Source organism: Stomoxys calcitrans, chromosome 1, assembly GCF_963082655.1.
Source record: "Stomoxys calcitrans chromosome 1, idStoCalc2.1, whole genome shotgun sequence".
Taxonomy (NCBI): domain Eukaryota; kingdom Metazoa; phylum Arthropoda; class Insecta; order Diptera; family Muscidae; genus Stomoxys; species Stomoxys calcitrans.
In genome coordinates, this window is record NC_081552.1 from 218,911,399 (window position 1) to 218,928,212 (window position 16,814).

The 16,814-nt window shown below is 39.0% G+C and overlaps 1 protein-coding gene across 9 annotated transcripts in view; it reads left to right on the forward strand.

Moving 5' to 3' along the window:
* Nucleotides 1–16,814, forward strand: part of LOC106090109 (collagen alpha-1(XVIII) chain) — a 1,585,531-nt gene that overhangs the window by 1,451,221 nt on the left and 117,496 nt on the right. For 5 of the 9 annotated variants that reach the window (XM_059369513.1, XM_059369517.1, XM_059369521.1 and 2 more), the window contains 2 exons: nucleotides 13,987–14,001; nucleotides 14,637–14,767. In XM_059369513.1, coding sequence (XP_059225496.1) covers nucleotides 13,987–14,001; nucleotides 14,637–14,767 — 146 coding nt within the window. The remainder of the gene's footprint in view (nucleotides 1–13,986; nucleotides 14,002–14,636; nucleotides 14,768–16,814) is intronic. The other 4 variants (XM_059369516.1, XM_059369519.1, XM_059369525.1 and 1 more) reach the window with 1 other exon arrangement.

The following is a 16,814-nucleotide window of genomic DNA, read 5'->3' on the forward strand; positions in this document are numbered from 1 at the left end:
GCGAATGTATCGCTGTTCCACAATGCAACATTGTGGAACAGCGATACATTGTGGAACAGCGATCCAGATCGTGAGAAGACGATGCTATCACTTAAAGGAAGCAAGAAGAAGGTCAGTATAGATATTGACATCATAACGGGACACATAGGACTACGAGCTCACTTATGTAAAATCGGTGCGGCAAGTGATAGCATGTGTAGGGCATGCGGGGAAGATGATGAGACGTTGGAGCATTTCCTTTGTCATTACCCGGCTTTCGCGTCCAACAGATACCGGTACTTAGGTGGAGACACAATATCAGACATGAGCCAACTTAGGGGAGTGGCATTGAAAACAATTAAGGATTTTGTAAATAGCACAGAATGCCTAACTTGAAATTTTCTTTTTAGAGGTTACTTTATAGTTTTTAGAGCGCCCAACAAGCCGATTACTGGCTTAGGTATATGTCCATAGTGGCATGGGGCTGATTAATATCTGCACCCTCTTTTCAACCTAACCTAACAGTATTGTAATGAAAAATTAATCACACATTCATATCCCTCCACTAGGAGATGGGAGTACACCAACTTCGCTATTCCGTATGTAACACCTGGGAACATTGATCTGAGACTCCATAAAAAAAGGGTGATTTTTTAGCTTATATATTATTGGCAACACTGGTTTGAACAACTCACGCACGTTTCGTTTTTTGTTTCACTGTCAAAAGTCTTCAATTTGGCCTATTATTTAACCATGAATCGTTTTACAAACGAACAACGCTTGCAAATTCTTGAGTTTTATTATCAAAATGCGCGCTCTGTTAAGAAAGTGCATCGCGCACTTCTTGTGTTCAGCGACGACGCAAATTTTTGGCTCAATGGGTATGTAAATAAGCAGAATTGTCAATTTTGGATTGAATATCAGCCAGTTTTGGATTGAATATCATTGCTAAAGCTATCAATGCATCCAGAAAAAGTCACAGTTTCGTGCGGTTTATGTGCTGGTGGCATCATTGGACCGTACTTCTTCAAAGATGATGCGAATTGTAACGTAACTGATATCCAACTTTTTTTTGCCCAAAATGCAAGAGCTTGACTTATTGTTTCAACAAGACCAAGGTGCCACATGCCACACAGAACGCGTAAAAATTTACTTATTGAAAAGGGAGTTCGGTGAACCTTTTGTTTCACGTTCGGACCGGGCAATTGGCCGCCTAGATCGTGCGATTTAACGCCTATTTGGGTCTATGTTAAAGCTCATGTCTATACAGACAAGCCAAATTCAATTGATGCATTAGAAGACAACGTGGAAGCACTTATTTGTGAGATACCGGCCGAAATATTGGAAAGAGTATAACACAATTGGACTAGCGGATGGAGAATTTGAGGCGCAATCACTCTCAACATTTGCATGAAATAATCTTCAAACATTAAATTATGTTATGTTTTGATTTTGTCTTCTTGAGCCTCTAGACGGCGCAATTCTTATCCTAAGTTGGTGATATATATGAACTTCCAACAACTGTGCTAAGTGTGGTCAAGATCTCGGATCTTGTCTTCATGAGCTTCTAGAAGTCGCACTTCTTGTTGTTGCTGTTGTAGACACATCTACATGTGGAAGTGGCGATCCTCGTCAAGCTTGTTCCGGTCTATGCGACCGATCGCCGCAGGAGCATGATGTCCATTGGTTATTTAAAGACGCTCATAACTCGCCTTGTCGTTTCGAGCATCAAAGGCACTCAGTAATTGTGCAAGAACCGGTACCGGACGGCTTCTCACTGAGACTTTCCGATCAACACCGCTGATTGTCCACTTCTGCCATTGCAGCTACTCCAAATGAAGCATTCTACTATCAGCAACCTGGGGACGTGCCCGGTAGCTCACAGCAAAGTTTCTAGTGACAGCAATGAGCACCGCACAGATCGGTCCGGCCTGTGTAGTGCTCACAGCTATGCCGTGCCGTTTATCAACTGATATATCTGTCATATAAACTGATATGGGATTTTGACATCTTGAGCCTTGGGCGGCGCAATTCTTATCCGATTTGGCTAAAATTTTGTACGAGGTGTTTTGTTATGACTTCCAACAATTATGCTAAGTATGGTCCAAATCACTTCATAAACTGATATAGCTGCCTTAGAAACCGATCTGGGATTTTGGCATCGTAAGCCTCTAGACGGCGCAATTCTTACCCGATTTGGCAAAAATTGTATAAGAATGGTTTACTTATGACTTCCAACAACTGTGCTACGTATGGTCAAAATCCGTTCATAACCTGATATAGCTGCCATATAAACCGACCTGGGATTTCGATAACTTGAGCGCGCTACGGCTCAACTCTTAAACCGATCACGGATCGTGATTTCATAAGCCTATAGAGGGCGCAATTCTTATCCGATTTGGCTAAAATTGTGTACGAGGTGTATTGTTATGTCTTCCAACAACTGTACTAAGTGTGGTCCATATCAGTTCTTAACCAGATTTAGCTGCCATAGAAACTGATCTGGGATTTTGACATCTTTATCCTCTAGAGGGCGCAATTCTTATCTGATTTGGCTTAAATTGTGTACGAGGTGTTTTGTTATGTCTTTCAACAACTGTTCTAAGTATGGTCAAAATCCGTTCATTGCCTGACAAAGCTGCCATATAAACCGACCTGGGATTTCGATAACTTGAGCACGCTACGGCGCAACTCTTAAACCGATTTGGGATTTTGACTTTTTGAGCCTCTAGACGGGGCAATTCTTACCGGATTTGGCTAAAATTTTGTATGAGGTGTTCTGTTATGTCTTTCAATCGGTGCATTACCTGATATAGCTGCCATGGAAACCGATCTCGAATCTCTATTTCTTGAGCATCTAGAGGGCGCAATTCTTATCCGATTTGGCTAACATTTTGTATGAGGTGTTTTGTTATGAATGTCAACATTTGTGCCAAGTGTGGTCGAATTCGGTCCCGATCCCGAATGGTGATTTCTTGAACCTCTACACGGCGCAATTTTTATCCGATTTGGCTAAAATTTTGTATGAGGTATTTTGTTATGATTTTCAACAACTGTCCAACCTTGTATGGTCCAAATCGGTCCATAGCGTGATATAGCTCCCATATAAACCCATCTACTGATTTTACTTTTTGTGCCCATATGGATGCAGTTCTTACCATTATCCTCTGTTTGCTTATAAAGAGATTCCGGGCAAAGAACTCGACAAATGCCATCAATGGTGGAGGGTTATTGTTACTTGTTTTACTATTTTGGAACATCACACAGTTTGCGCTACTTTTAAGAGTTCTTTATCGTGCTATTCTTTGAATAGATAGCATTGAACAAAATGGTCTAAAGCCGGACAATATTTTTTAATGAAATCTCAATTAAAAAGAAATTTGTAACAATTTCGACCATGCCGAACTTTGGATACCTACCACCATCGATATATTAATCTTCCTATTTTATTAAAGCCCCACTAGCATATTCATAATGCAAATTTTGCCCATTAACATTCCACTAAGGAATAGGGGCAAACTTCTCACATATCAATCAGTGCAGTTCGATTCAAGTTTAAGCTCAATGATAAGAGGCCTCCTTTTTATAGCCGAGTCCAAACGGCGTGCCAAAGTGCGACACCTCTTTGGAGAGAAGTTTTACATGGCATAGTACCTCACAAATGTTGCCAGCATTAGGAGGGGAAAACCACCGCTGACAATTTTTTCTGATGGTCTCGCCAGGATTCGAACCCATGCGTTCAGCGGGCATGCTGCGCTACGGTGGCAGAGGTTAGCTGTCTCTATGACAGCTATATTAAAATATGGTTCGATCTGGATCATTTTCATTTGTGATGTCGAAAGGCTTAAAACAACGGCAGATCAGTCTATACTGTAGATATATTCAAATATGGTCCTATTTGGCCCGTTCAAGAATTTTACCTGCGTGGAGAAAAAAAGACTGTGCCAGATTTCAGCTCAATTGCTCAATTTTTGAAGACAGTAGAGTGATTAAAACGGGCGGATGGAGGGGGCCTGCTCATTGTTTCAAATTTCACCGAAATCGGATGGGCTTAAAGCCCTTAATCGACAGATTGGTCAATATTGTAGCCATATCCAAATATTACCCGATCTGCCCCGTTCAAGTATTTAAACTGCGTGCAGTAAAAAGACGCATCTGTGCCAAATTTCAGCTGCATTGCTCCATTTAATGAGGCTGTAGGGTGATTTTTATAGACGGACGGACGGACATACGGTACAAAAGGTGTTTTTTTACGAGCTATAGAAAAGTTTTCAAAACAAAAACACAAAATACAGAAAAATTCATGAAATCTTTTTTTTGAAACGATAGTACGGTCCATATAATTTAATGTTTGAAGATTATTTCATGCAAATGTTAACCGTGACGGCGCCCCAAATGGTCCATTCGCTTAGTCCAATTGTGGCATACTCTTTTCAACATTTCGGTTTAACATAGCCCACAAAAAATAGTCGAAGTCGTTCAATCGCCCGATCTAGGCGGCCCGGTGCCGAACCTGAAATAAAATGTTCACCGAACTCGCCTCTCAATAAGTCCATTTTTACGCGTGCGGTGTTGAAACCACATGTCATGCAAGTTAAGCCCTTGCCTTTTTGGCAATAAAAAAGTTGGATATTATCTCACGATAGCGCTCACCATTCACATTTACGTAACGATTCCCATCATCTTTGAAGAAGTACGGTCCAATGATGCCACCAGCCCTTAAACCGCACTAAACAATGAGTTTGTCTGGATGCTATGGTAGCTCTTGTAAAGCTGCTGGCCAATCTTCACTCCAAAATCGACAATTCTGCTTATTAACCTACCCATTGAGCCAAAATGTGAAATAAATGAGCGAAAAGGAGCGCGCGATGCACTTTCTTAATACAAGCACGTTTTTTCTTTCTAAGACAATTCATGGTAAAATTATAGACCAAACTGAAGATGTTTGGCGGTGAAATAAAACACGAAACGAAACCAAAAAGAAAATAGCTAAAACAAGTAAGAGCGTGCTAGGTTCGGCCGGACCTAATCTTATATGCCCTCCACCATGGATCGCATCTGTCGAATTCTTTGCGCAGTATCTCCTTTTAGGCAAACAAAGAATAATGAATAAGGACGGAGCAGGAGGACGAGGAGGAGGAGGAGGAGGAGCTATATTAAGTTATAGTCCGATTCGCGGCTTAAGAAGCAAAGTCGGGAGATCCATTTATATGGGAGCTGTATCAAGCTATAGATCGATTCAGACCATATTGCATACGTATGTTGAAGGCCATGGGAGAAGCCATTGTACAAAATTTCAGCCAAATTGCATTATAATTGCTCTCTCTAGAGGCTCAAGAAGCCAAGATCCCAGATCAGTTTATATGACAGCTATATCAGGTTATGTACCGATTTGCGCCATACTCATCACAGTTTTTGGAAGTCATATCAAAACACCTCATGCAAAATTCCAGCCAATTCGGGTGATAATTGCGCCCTCCAGCGGCTCAAGAAGTCAAGATTCAAGATCGGTTTATATGGCACCTATACCAGGTTATGGACCGATTGGAAACATACTTTGCACAAATGTTGGAAGTGATACCCAAACACCACGTGCAAAATTATAGCCAAATCGGAAAAGAATTGCGCCTTCCAAAAACTCAAGAAGTCAAGACCCAAGATCGGTTTATATGGCTGCTATAAAAGGTTATGAACCGATTTGAACTATACTCAGCATAGTTGTTGGAAATAATACGAGAACACCACATACAAAATTTCAGTCAAATCGAACGAGAAGTACGCCCTCTAGAGGCTCAAAAAGTCAAGACCCAAGATCGGTTTATATACCAGCTATATCAAAACATGGACCGATTTGGCCCATGTATAATCCCAACCGACCTACACTAATAAGAAGTACTTGTGCAATATTTCAAGCGGCTAGCTTTAGTCCTTCAAAAGTTAGCGTGCTTTCGTCAGACAGACGGACTGACGGACGGACAGACGGACGGACGGACATGGCTAGTTCGACTTAAATATACTATAAATATACTATACTATACCATAAATATATACTTTATGGGGTCTAAGACGCATATTTCGAGGTGTGACAAACAGAATGACGAAATTAGTATACCCCCATCCTATGGTGGAGGGTATAAAAATCATAAAATACTTCGTAGTGTCAGAAATGGATATTTCGATATAATGCAAACTATCCTATGGTGGTGGGCATAAGAAAATTGAAGGTTCTCAAAATTTAATTTCACTAAAAATTTGGCAAAAAATGTTCATTTCATTAAAATGTTGGTCTTATTTCTGTTTATATCGAAAATGTTGCCAAAATTTACATTTCAGAAAATATCCAATTGCATTTGCAATTTTTTCCCCATAACACATAACATCAGCCCCTTTTTCGTTAGCCATTAGTCAAGAATATTTGATTGAGCTCACATATTTATGGAGAAACACAAAATGTTTCCAATTTATCTATCCAGTTTGAAACCACCTGAAGCTTTTATAAACGATCCACTCATACCGCAAGTACTCATCATTCAACTGCAAGAGCTTCAAGTGTGGTGGTTAGGCAATATAAATCGATAAGCCCTGGAATTCCATCAACTTCCAGTTCACAGGTGTTTGTCATGGTCGCTTTAATGACGCATTCCCTTACGTTGTTGTTGGTCCGCAGGCAGTGAGAGGCCTTTAGCAGCCGTTAGTGTCTTTGTTCATTTTTTTTATTTCTCTCCATAAATCATAAAAGTGTTCGATAATTGATTAGGTTTGTGTGTCTCTTTCTCTGTCTCATATGTGTGAGAGGGCATGTGTGGGTGTGTGCTTGTGTGTCCTTCCATCAATCTATGCATGCTTCGGTTCGTGCTAGGCTAGAGTTTAAACGTTTCAAATGACGTTAAATTGCCAGACATAGGTTAAGATGTGACGTGAAAGTCATTTAAGAAGCCCTTAAACAAAATAACCAAGGAAAATAAATCACATTAAAGATTTATACGGGACCTCTGAGTGATATCGAATCAATGGAATGGAAGGCATAGATAAATTGTAATTGATTTAGATACGAATGATTTCCAAAAAAAAAAAAAAAACTGGCCAATGTTTATTTTTCAGTTTCACCAACAAAAGCATAAAACCGGAATAAAAGCAAATGAGGACATTGCAAATGTCCACATTTTTGTTTTAAAAATTTATGAAGGACTCGTATTTGTTGGCTGGCTGGTTTCGAACACCTCATGGTGTCGACATGTCGCACAGTGGGATAGAATCGAAAAAAAAAAATAGTAAAAACTCTTCCGTTTGACTGGTATTTCTTCTATACCCAAACTAAGTTCTAGAATGGGCCAAATCGGACTATGTATAGATATAGCTGCCATATAGACCGATCTGGCGATTGAGAGTCTTACGCCCATAAAAACCGCATTTTTAGCCGATTTCGGCTAAATTTCGAAATTTGAAACAGGAATTTGTACTAGTGGCCTCGATATTCAAAGCGAATATGGCCCATATCGGACGATATATACATATAGCTGCCATACACTCCGAAGTGCCGGTTTGGGGTCTTAGGTCCATAATAGGCGCATTTATTATCCAATGATTTCAATGAAATTGTTTAGTTGCCATATAGACCGATTGAGGGTCTGAAGCCCATAAAATCCGCATTTATGACTCGATTTCGCTAAAATTTGAATCGGTGAAGCCGCCCGACATTCGACTCAAATATTTTTCCGATCGGACCATATTTAGATATAGCTGTCATATAGACCGATCTGCTGACTTATGGTCTTTAGCTCACAAAAGCCGGTATTATCTGATTGGGCTGAAATTTGAAATGGTGGATTGATTAAATCCTCCCGATATCCGACTTAAATATGGTTCAGATTAGTCCAGATATTCAGATATAGCTGCCATATAGAGCGATCTGCCGATTTAGGGTCTTGAGCCCATAATAGCAGCAATAGTATCCCATAAAAGCTGCATTTATTAACCGATTTCGCTAGAATTTGACACAATGACTTGTACTAAGCCTCCCATCATCCGACCCTCATATGGTTCAAATCAGACTATATTTAGATATAGCTGCCATATAGACCGATCTTCCAATTTAAGGTCTCAGTCCCATAAAAAGCGGAATTGTAGCCCAATTTCGCTGATACTGTGACATGTATAAGAGTTCTCGGGGCTTGAATGAAATTTGATCTAGACCAGCCCCCATTTGCATATAACTATGGGTATGATAGTGGAGAAGTTGGTTATTTTTTGCATGGTTTTGGGTATACAGAGCATAAAATGCTAAGAACTAACTTAAAAAAAATCTAAGTAAGAAATTCCGTGCTACTTACAGAATTTAATTGTTTTCTATATCACGCCCCAAAGTTGGTTCATATCTGATATTGTGTCCCCACCTAAGTGCCGGTGTCTGTTGGCCACAAAAGTCGGGCAATGACATAGGAAATGCTTCAACATCTCATCATCTTCCCCCCTGGCATAAGTGAGCTTGTAGTCCTATGTGTCCCGTTATGATAGCAATAGCTCTACTGACCTCCTTCTTACTTCCTTTCAGTAATAGCCTCGTCTTCTCTCGATCTGGATCCCCCCATAGAATTTTCGCTCTCCTACCGACCGCTTCGCTGTTTCACAATGTTGCATGCGCATTCGTCGCCCACTCCCTTAACTCGGACTGCATCGACCCGAAAGGTTTCGGGTTAACCAAGTTTATTGACGGCAGTTCTCTGGCCTTCACCGCCAAATCGTCTGCTCTTTCATTCCTCCTTACTCCGTTGTGGCCCGGTACCCAAACGATGCGGATTTTACCATCCTCAGAGAAGGCGCTAGACTGTTCGTGACCTTACCGTCCTGGTTGTTATTGTCCTTATGGCAATTTTACTGTCGGTAAAGATGTTCACACTCGATGTCCTCGCGTTAGCACCACACCACTTCACGCATTTCATGATCGCCCGGATCTCCACCTGCTGGACCGTATTATGGTCAGGCAGTCTGAAACAGATCTCAGTCCCTGGGTTCTCAATGCAAACCCCCTGGCCCACTCTGTCCTCTGATCTTCCAGATGGCAATACTAGGGTTCCGTCAATCTAAGACTGTGCCAATAACAGTAGTGCCTCGCATTCAACTTCAAGGTTTATCTCAGGTATCCGATCGGAAATCTCTTCACTTCCTTTCAGGTTTCCTATCGTCGCCTCGATTATACCGCGATGGTATAAGCTGCTTGCATCCTCAATCCATTCTCCCATCGCCTTAGGTCTCATAGCCGCAGTGGCTGCCTCACACTTAATCTGTATGTCAATGGGTCGGATATCTAGAATAGTCTGCAGTGCCCTAGTGGGCGTGGTCCTCATCGCTCCGCCTATGCCAAGATAACATGTTCTCTGAATCTGTTTTATGGTCCTTATGTTGCACTTTTTCTCTACAGTAGTCCACCAAACTACTGAAGCTTAAGTAAGTATTGGTCTAATCACGCTCCTGTAAAGCCAGTGGACTATCCTCGGATTCAGGCCCCATTTCGAGCCTACGGCCTATCTACATAGTGTCCAACATCTGTGAGCCTTCTCAGTACGCTCCTGAATGTTTCATTTCCAATTCAGTTTCCTGTCCAATATCACACCTAAGTATTTGACCTTGTCAGTTATCAAAATCGTTTTATTGAGGAATTGTGGTGCCTTAAATTGGCCCACCTTCGTCTATCTCGTGAACAGGCATATTTCAGTCTTCTCTGGGTAAACATTGAGACCTCTAGGTCTAGTCCAGTCATATGCAAGACCCTTTCGTCCTTTCAGGCATAGCTCGTTCGGATCCTTACCCCTTAGAAGTATTATTGGGTTGCCCAAAAAGTAATTGCGGATTTTTCATATAGTCGGCGTTGAAAAATTTTTTCACAGCTTGTGACTCTGTAATTGCATTCTTTCTTCTGTCAGTTATCAGCTGTTACTTTTAGCTAGCTTTAGAAAAAAAGTGTAAAAAAAGTATATTTGATTAAAGTTCATTCTAAGTTTTATTAAAAATGCATTTACTTTCTTTTAAAAAATCCGCAATTACTTTTCGGGCAACCCAATATAACATCGTCTGCGTAGCAGACGGATTCAAATTCCTCTTCAGTCAGCATCCGTAATAGGTCATTTGTGGTGGTCACCCAAAGGAGTGGCGATAAAATGTCCCCCTGTGGCGTGCCCTGTGCCACTTTCTCGCTTATGCCATGGGTCACACAATTTATCCACCTGTTCCTTAGCATATGGTTTATCTAGTCCAGCTAAGGACCGGGTCCACCCAGTACTGGTCTAAGGATTGGATCAGTGTATCGGTCTGCACATTGTTAAAAGCCCTCTCGATGTCAATGCATACCGCCAGTGTGTACGTTTTGGCAACGAAGGATTCTTCTATTTTATGCTCAACCTCGTGCAGGGCAGTCTCCACCAACCTTCCCTTCACATAGACATGCTGTTTATATTTGCGAAGTTCTCTGGATGTCATACTCTTTATCATGGTGTCCACAATACGTTCGATGATTTTGAGTAGAAAGAACGTAAGGCTTATGGGTCTGTAGGCCTTTGGTGTCGCGTAACTCAACTTGCCGGGCTTAGGTATAAACACCACCCTTGCCTGCTGCCAGGCTTTCGGCAGGATAACGATACCAGTTATTATACTTGAAGTGACTACCTTGAAAAATTTCATGTTATGGACACTTCAGGCAAATTATTGCTACCTGACCTTTAGAAAGAAGTGATTAATGGTCGGTTGACAGCTATAACATCAGTAGCAGTATTATTTTGTAAACTTAGTCTCAATCCGTTTTCCATTCGACACTATATGAGTGTACTTTTAGTACATCTCAATACAAAAGACTTCATAAAAAATGGTCATAAACTACTGCCCACCCCATTCATACTTTACTCACAAGTATTGTATATTGACTATTTTTTATTGATTGACTCAAAATATATGTAAAATAAATTATACTACATGTGTGTGTGTACTATGCAAAGTTACATTTACTTTTGCAATATTGGCTAAAAGCTAAAAGTCAATCAAGAACAATGCCAATCATATATCAATCAAATAAGAGCAAACCAACCAACCAACCAACATTCCGTTACACATTACATTCAATACCATAGAATAAAAATCCCAATAAGGCATTCGAGAGCATAGCATGGTAGAGAAAAGACAGACGAGAGAAACATATGAAATAGATGACACAAATACCAAGCCATTTCATATTTCACAAATATTTTGTCAAATTACAAGACATAAAATAAAAACTAAAAACCAAAAGTGACAGCAAAAGTGGGTAGAATAAATGTCAGGGTTCATATTTCACAGACATGTATAGTAGATGTAGATACAACATCATTAAAGGAGAAATGATTTTTTATCTACAGGGATTTTGTTACTTTTGTTGATGTATAAATAACATGAAATCAGAAATGAAATAGGAATATCTGTTGAAATTAGTTTTGCAGAAGAAGATATAGCAGTAAATTTTCTTAATTTGGTTTATTAAAAATGTTGCCAATTACTATGGATGAATAAAAATTGTGATAAAATGTTTTGCAATACTATCTTCACTGAACAATCTTCACTGAAAGGGGAACCGACTACATGGGAATGAGAATTTTCTGTGATAATGTTCACAATACTGTTGAAGTTATACTCGTAGTAAAACAAGATGTGATACGAATTATATTAAGATGATTTTTTATACCCACCACCGTAGGATAGGGGGTGTATTCATTTAGTCATTCCGTTTGCAGCACATCGAAATATCAATTTCCGACCCTACAAAGTATATATATTTGGGATCATTGTAAAATTCGAAGACGATTTAACGATGTCTGTGTGTCTGTCCGTCTGTCCGCTCGTCTGTTGTAATCCCTCTAGAGCCTTCAAAAATTGTAATATTGATCTGAAATTTGGCACAGACACGTATTTTCGATGCACGCTGGTCAAGTTCTTGAACGGGCCGAATCGGACCATGTTTGGATATAGCTGCTATATAGACCGATTTTCCGATAAAGGTCTAATACCCATAAAAACTTAATTTTTCATCCGATTTTGCTTGAAACAGTGAGTAGTTTAAGGCTTCCCGACAACTGACCCAAATATGGTTCAGATCGGATGTTTAGATATAGCTACCATATAGGCCGATCTCCCGATAAAGAGTCTAAATCCCATAAAAGCTTTATATATTACCCGATTTTGCTGAAATTTAGAACAGTGTATTATTTTAAGCCTCCCGACGTAAATATGGTTCAGATCGGTTCATATTTAGATATAGCTGCCATATAGACCGATGTCCCGATAAAGGGTCTAAGGCCCATAAAAGCTTTATATATTACCCGATTTGACTGAAATATTAAACAGTGAGTAGTTTTAGGCCTCCTACTATTGGACCCAAATATGGTTTAGATCGGACTATATGTAGATATAGTTGCCATATAGACCGATCTCCCCGATTTTTTGTCTGAAGCCTATAAAAGCTTTATTTATTACCCGATTGCGCTGAAATTTGAAACAGTGAATAGTTTTAGGCCACCCGCTATCCGTCCTAAATATGGTTCAGATTGAACTATATACAGGGTGGCTGATGAATATTGCTACAATGATGAATATTGCTACATTTTTTTTTCGGTGTATGGAATACATTTTTCTTTTATTCATGTTAAATTAAATTATTAAATTAATTATTAAATTATTATTAATTAAATTAATTAATTAATTAATTAAATTAATTATTAAATTATTATTATTAAATAGAAAAAAAGTTATTACATTTTTTTTTGGTAGCGGCTTTCATCAGCCACCCTGTATAAAGGGTCTGAAGCCCATAAAAGCATTGTTATACCCTCCCCCATAGGATGGGGGTATATTAATTTCGTCATTCTGTTTGTAACACATCGAAATATGCGTCTAAGACCCCATCAAGTATATATATTCATGATCGTCGTGACATTTTAAGTCGAACTAGCCATGTCCGTCCGTCGAAAGCACGCTTACTTTTGAAGGAGTAGAGCTAGCCGCTTGAAATTTTGCACAAATACTTCCTATTGGTGTAGGTCGGTTGGAATTCTAAATGGGCCAAATCGGTCCATGTTTTGATATAGCTGCCATATAAACCGATCTTGGGTCTTGACTTCTTGAGCCTCTAGAGGGCGCACTTCTTATCCGATTTGACTGAAATTTTGCACATAGTATCCAAGAACTGTACTAAGTATAGTTCACATCGGTCCATTACCTGGTATAGCTGCCATATAAACCGATCTGAATCGATCCATAGCCTCCCTGTGAGATATGTGTAGTCAGTTGTCCTAAATATACCAGTCCTAAACTGGAGAATTAGTTACCTGTCACAGGACATATCCTACAGGAAATGAAAAGTCTCAATTGTCACAACTTCCGATTATTTTTCTTAATGAATTTTTAAAGATGATTCTTAATTATTTTTTAAAGAATCGCTTAATTATTCTTAACAAGTAATAGCATGCTAAGTTCAGCCGTGCTGAATCTTGGGAACCCACCTCCATGGATTCTGCTTAAAATTTCTGCAAACTAAATTGAGTTAAAGGAAATAATTCTATTCTACATAACAAATACTAAGCACAGTTGTTGTAAGAGTGCAGTACTATTCTGAGAAGGTTTTAATGCCCTATACCACAGTCGTGGAGTAAGCTATGATAATCAAACTTTTTTGTGTTTTTTGTATAATGCAGTTACCTTTGGGGTATATCTAATAAGGTGACCAACCTTTGCGGGTTTGTGTCGAACACAAACCACAAACTTTTTTTAAAATTTTTAAATTTTTAAATTTTCATAACAGTTCAAATATTTGTAATAACTATAGGTGTTGTAAATAACATACTATTTGTGATATTTGCGATATTCTAAAAATTTTAAACACAACATATTTTTTGTCTTCTCTTTTTTCCCATCAAACTCTTTTTGTTTATCATTTTTAAAAATGCAAACAAACATTAAATATGATTGAAAATTCGCATATATTTCAATTAGTGGTATCCACGTATGGTAAGTCTGACAGATGGGTTTTGTATGGCAATTATCACTTCAAATCATAAATAGCCTATCCATGGGCTATATGGAGGCTATTTATGTTAAACATTTAGTTGTTTTTTGTGTTAAATTGCTACCTTTGTTTATTTGTTGTTTTACATGCAAATATACCATATACTTGTGCCATATTGATTTGGATATATAATAATAATAATAAAAAAAATATATATAATGATGGCCATATTTCCCGATAAACATTTGATTGTTCACAGTAATTATCACTTAATTAAATTTTTCCATTTAAATTGCCGGTTCGGGTTTTTTTTTGGATTTCATTTTATGTCAATATTGAAATCGCATTTGTATTGCTGCATATTTTATGGAAATTGTTCTGATGGTTATTTTAATTATTCCTATGTTAACATATCTATTTATATATATATATATGTGTATAAATACACATTGTACCTTTTGTGTATTCATTTACCTTTTTCACACACAATTAATTTCAATTATGATTATGATTGTTGCCATTCACTTAAATTGTACGCAATTATAATGAATTGCTAATCCTTTTAAATATGATTTGTTATTCGTTATTTTATGGTCTCGTTATTTCTCTCGCTCTCTCTCTCTCCTGCACTGTGTAGCTACGCATTGCTGCCTTAAATGAGCCATATATCGGAGATCTTCAGGGTATACGGGGAGCTGACTTTGCCTGCTATCGTCAGGGCAGACGAGCCGGCCTGCTGGGGACATTCAAAGCGTTCCTGTCATCAAGGTATGTTATTTCATTTTCATAATTAATATTTATAGTTTGATAGATTGAGATAAATGTTAAGGCAACAATAACGTCAAGCATGAGAGTTTGTAATGAACAAAATGCCTAAGTCGGTGTCCCCAACCTAACCACTGTGCAAGATGTAGGGCAATATTAAAACATATGTATATCAAAGTTCCCTGAACACCAAAAGGCTTCAGTCGGGTGGGCGGTTGATGTCTCAGTACCTAATCTCCGCATAAACAAAATAATTTATAGAGACTCCCGTTTATCTGAAACTACAATATGAACATAACCAAAAGAAGTTTGAAATTCATACAAAATAAGTAAAAGCGTGCTAAGTTCGGCCGGGCCGAATCTTATATACCTCCACCATGGATCGCATTTTTCGAGTTCTTTTCCCGGCATCTCTTTTGGGGCAAAACAAGTAAAAGGACGTTAAGTTCGGCCGGACCGAACTTTGGATACCCACTACCTCGGGTATATATGTAAAGCACCTTTCATTCCGAATCTGGCTCGATCTGGACCAAATTGACGAAGGATGTCGAAGGGTTTATCACAACTCACTGTCCCAAATTTCAGCAAAATCGGATAATAAATGTGGCTTTTATTGGCCTAAGACCCTAAATCGGAGGATCGGTCTACATGGCAGCTATATCCAAATCTTGACCTATCTAAGCCAAACTAACGAAGTTTGTCGAAGGGCCTAACCCAACACATTGTCCCAAATGTCAGCAAAATCGGATATTAAATGTGGCTTTTTTTGGCCTAAGACCCAAAATCAGCGAATCGGTCTATATGGGGGCTATATCAAGATATAGTCCGATATAGCCCATCTTCGAAATTAACCTGCTGATGGACAAGAAAATAATCTGTGCAAAGTTTTAGCTCAATATCTCTATTTTTGGAGACTGTAGCGTGATTTCAACAGACAGACGGGCAGACGGACAGACGGATTGACATGTCTAGATCGTCTTAGATTTTTACTCTGATCAAGAATATATTTACTTTATAGGGTCGGAAATAGATATTTCGATGTGTTGCAAACGGAATGACAAAATGAATATACCCCCATCTTTCGGTGGTGGGTATAAAAAGGATAAAGGAAAAGAATTTCTCTGCTATTAGAGCGATATCAACATATGTGCCGGTTTGGACCACAATTAAATTATATATTGGAGAACTGTGTAAAATGTCAGCCAATTCGAATAAGAATTGCGCCCTTTGGGGGCTCAAGAAGTAAAATAGAGGGATCGACTTATATGGGAGCTGCATCAGGCTATAGACCGATTCAGACCATACTCAACACGTATGTTGATGGTCATGAGAGGAACCGTCGTACAAAATTTCAGGCAAATCGTATAATAATTGTGACCTCTTGAGGCTCAAGAAGTCAAGATCCCAGATCGGTTTATATGGCAGCTATATCAGGTTATCATCCGATTTGAACCATACTTGGCACAGTTATTGGATATTCAAATCGGATAGGAATTGTGCCCTCTAGAGGCTCAAGAAGTCAAAACCCAAAATCGGTTTATACGGCCGCTATACCAGGTTATTGACCGATTTGAACCATACTTAGCACAGTTCTTGGAAGTCATAGCGAAATACGTCGTGCAAAATTATATTCCAATCTGATAAGAATTGCGCCTTCTAGAGACTCAAGAAGTCAAGACCCAAGATCGGTTTATATGACAGCTATATCAGGTTATGGACCTATTTGAACCATACTTGACACAGTTGTTGGATATCATAACAAAACACGTCGTGCGAAATTTCATTTCAAACGGATATAAATTGCGCCCTCTAGAGGCTCAAGAAGTCAAGACCCAAGATCGGCTTATATGGCAGCTATATCGGGTTATGGACGAATTTGAACCATACTTGACACAGTTGTTGGAAGTGCAAGCGAAATACGTCGTGCAAAATTTCATTCTAATCTGATAAGAATTGCGCCTTCTAGAGACTCAAGAAGTCAAGACCCAAGATCGGTTTATATGGCAGCTATATCAAAACATGGACCCATTTACAATCCCAATTGACCTAC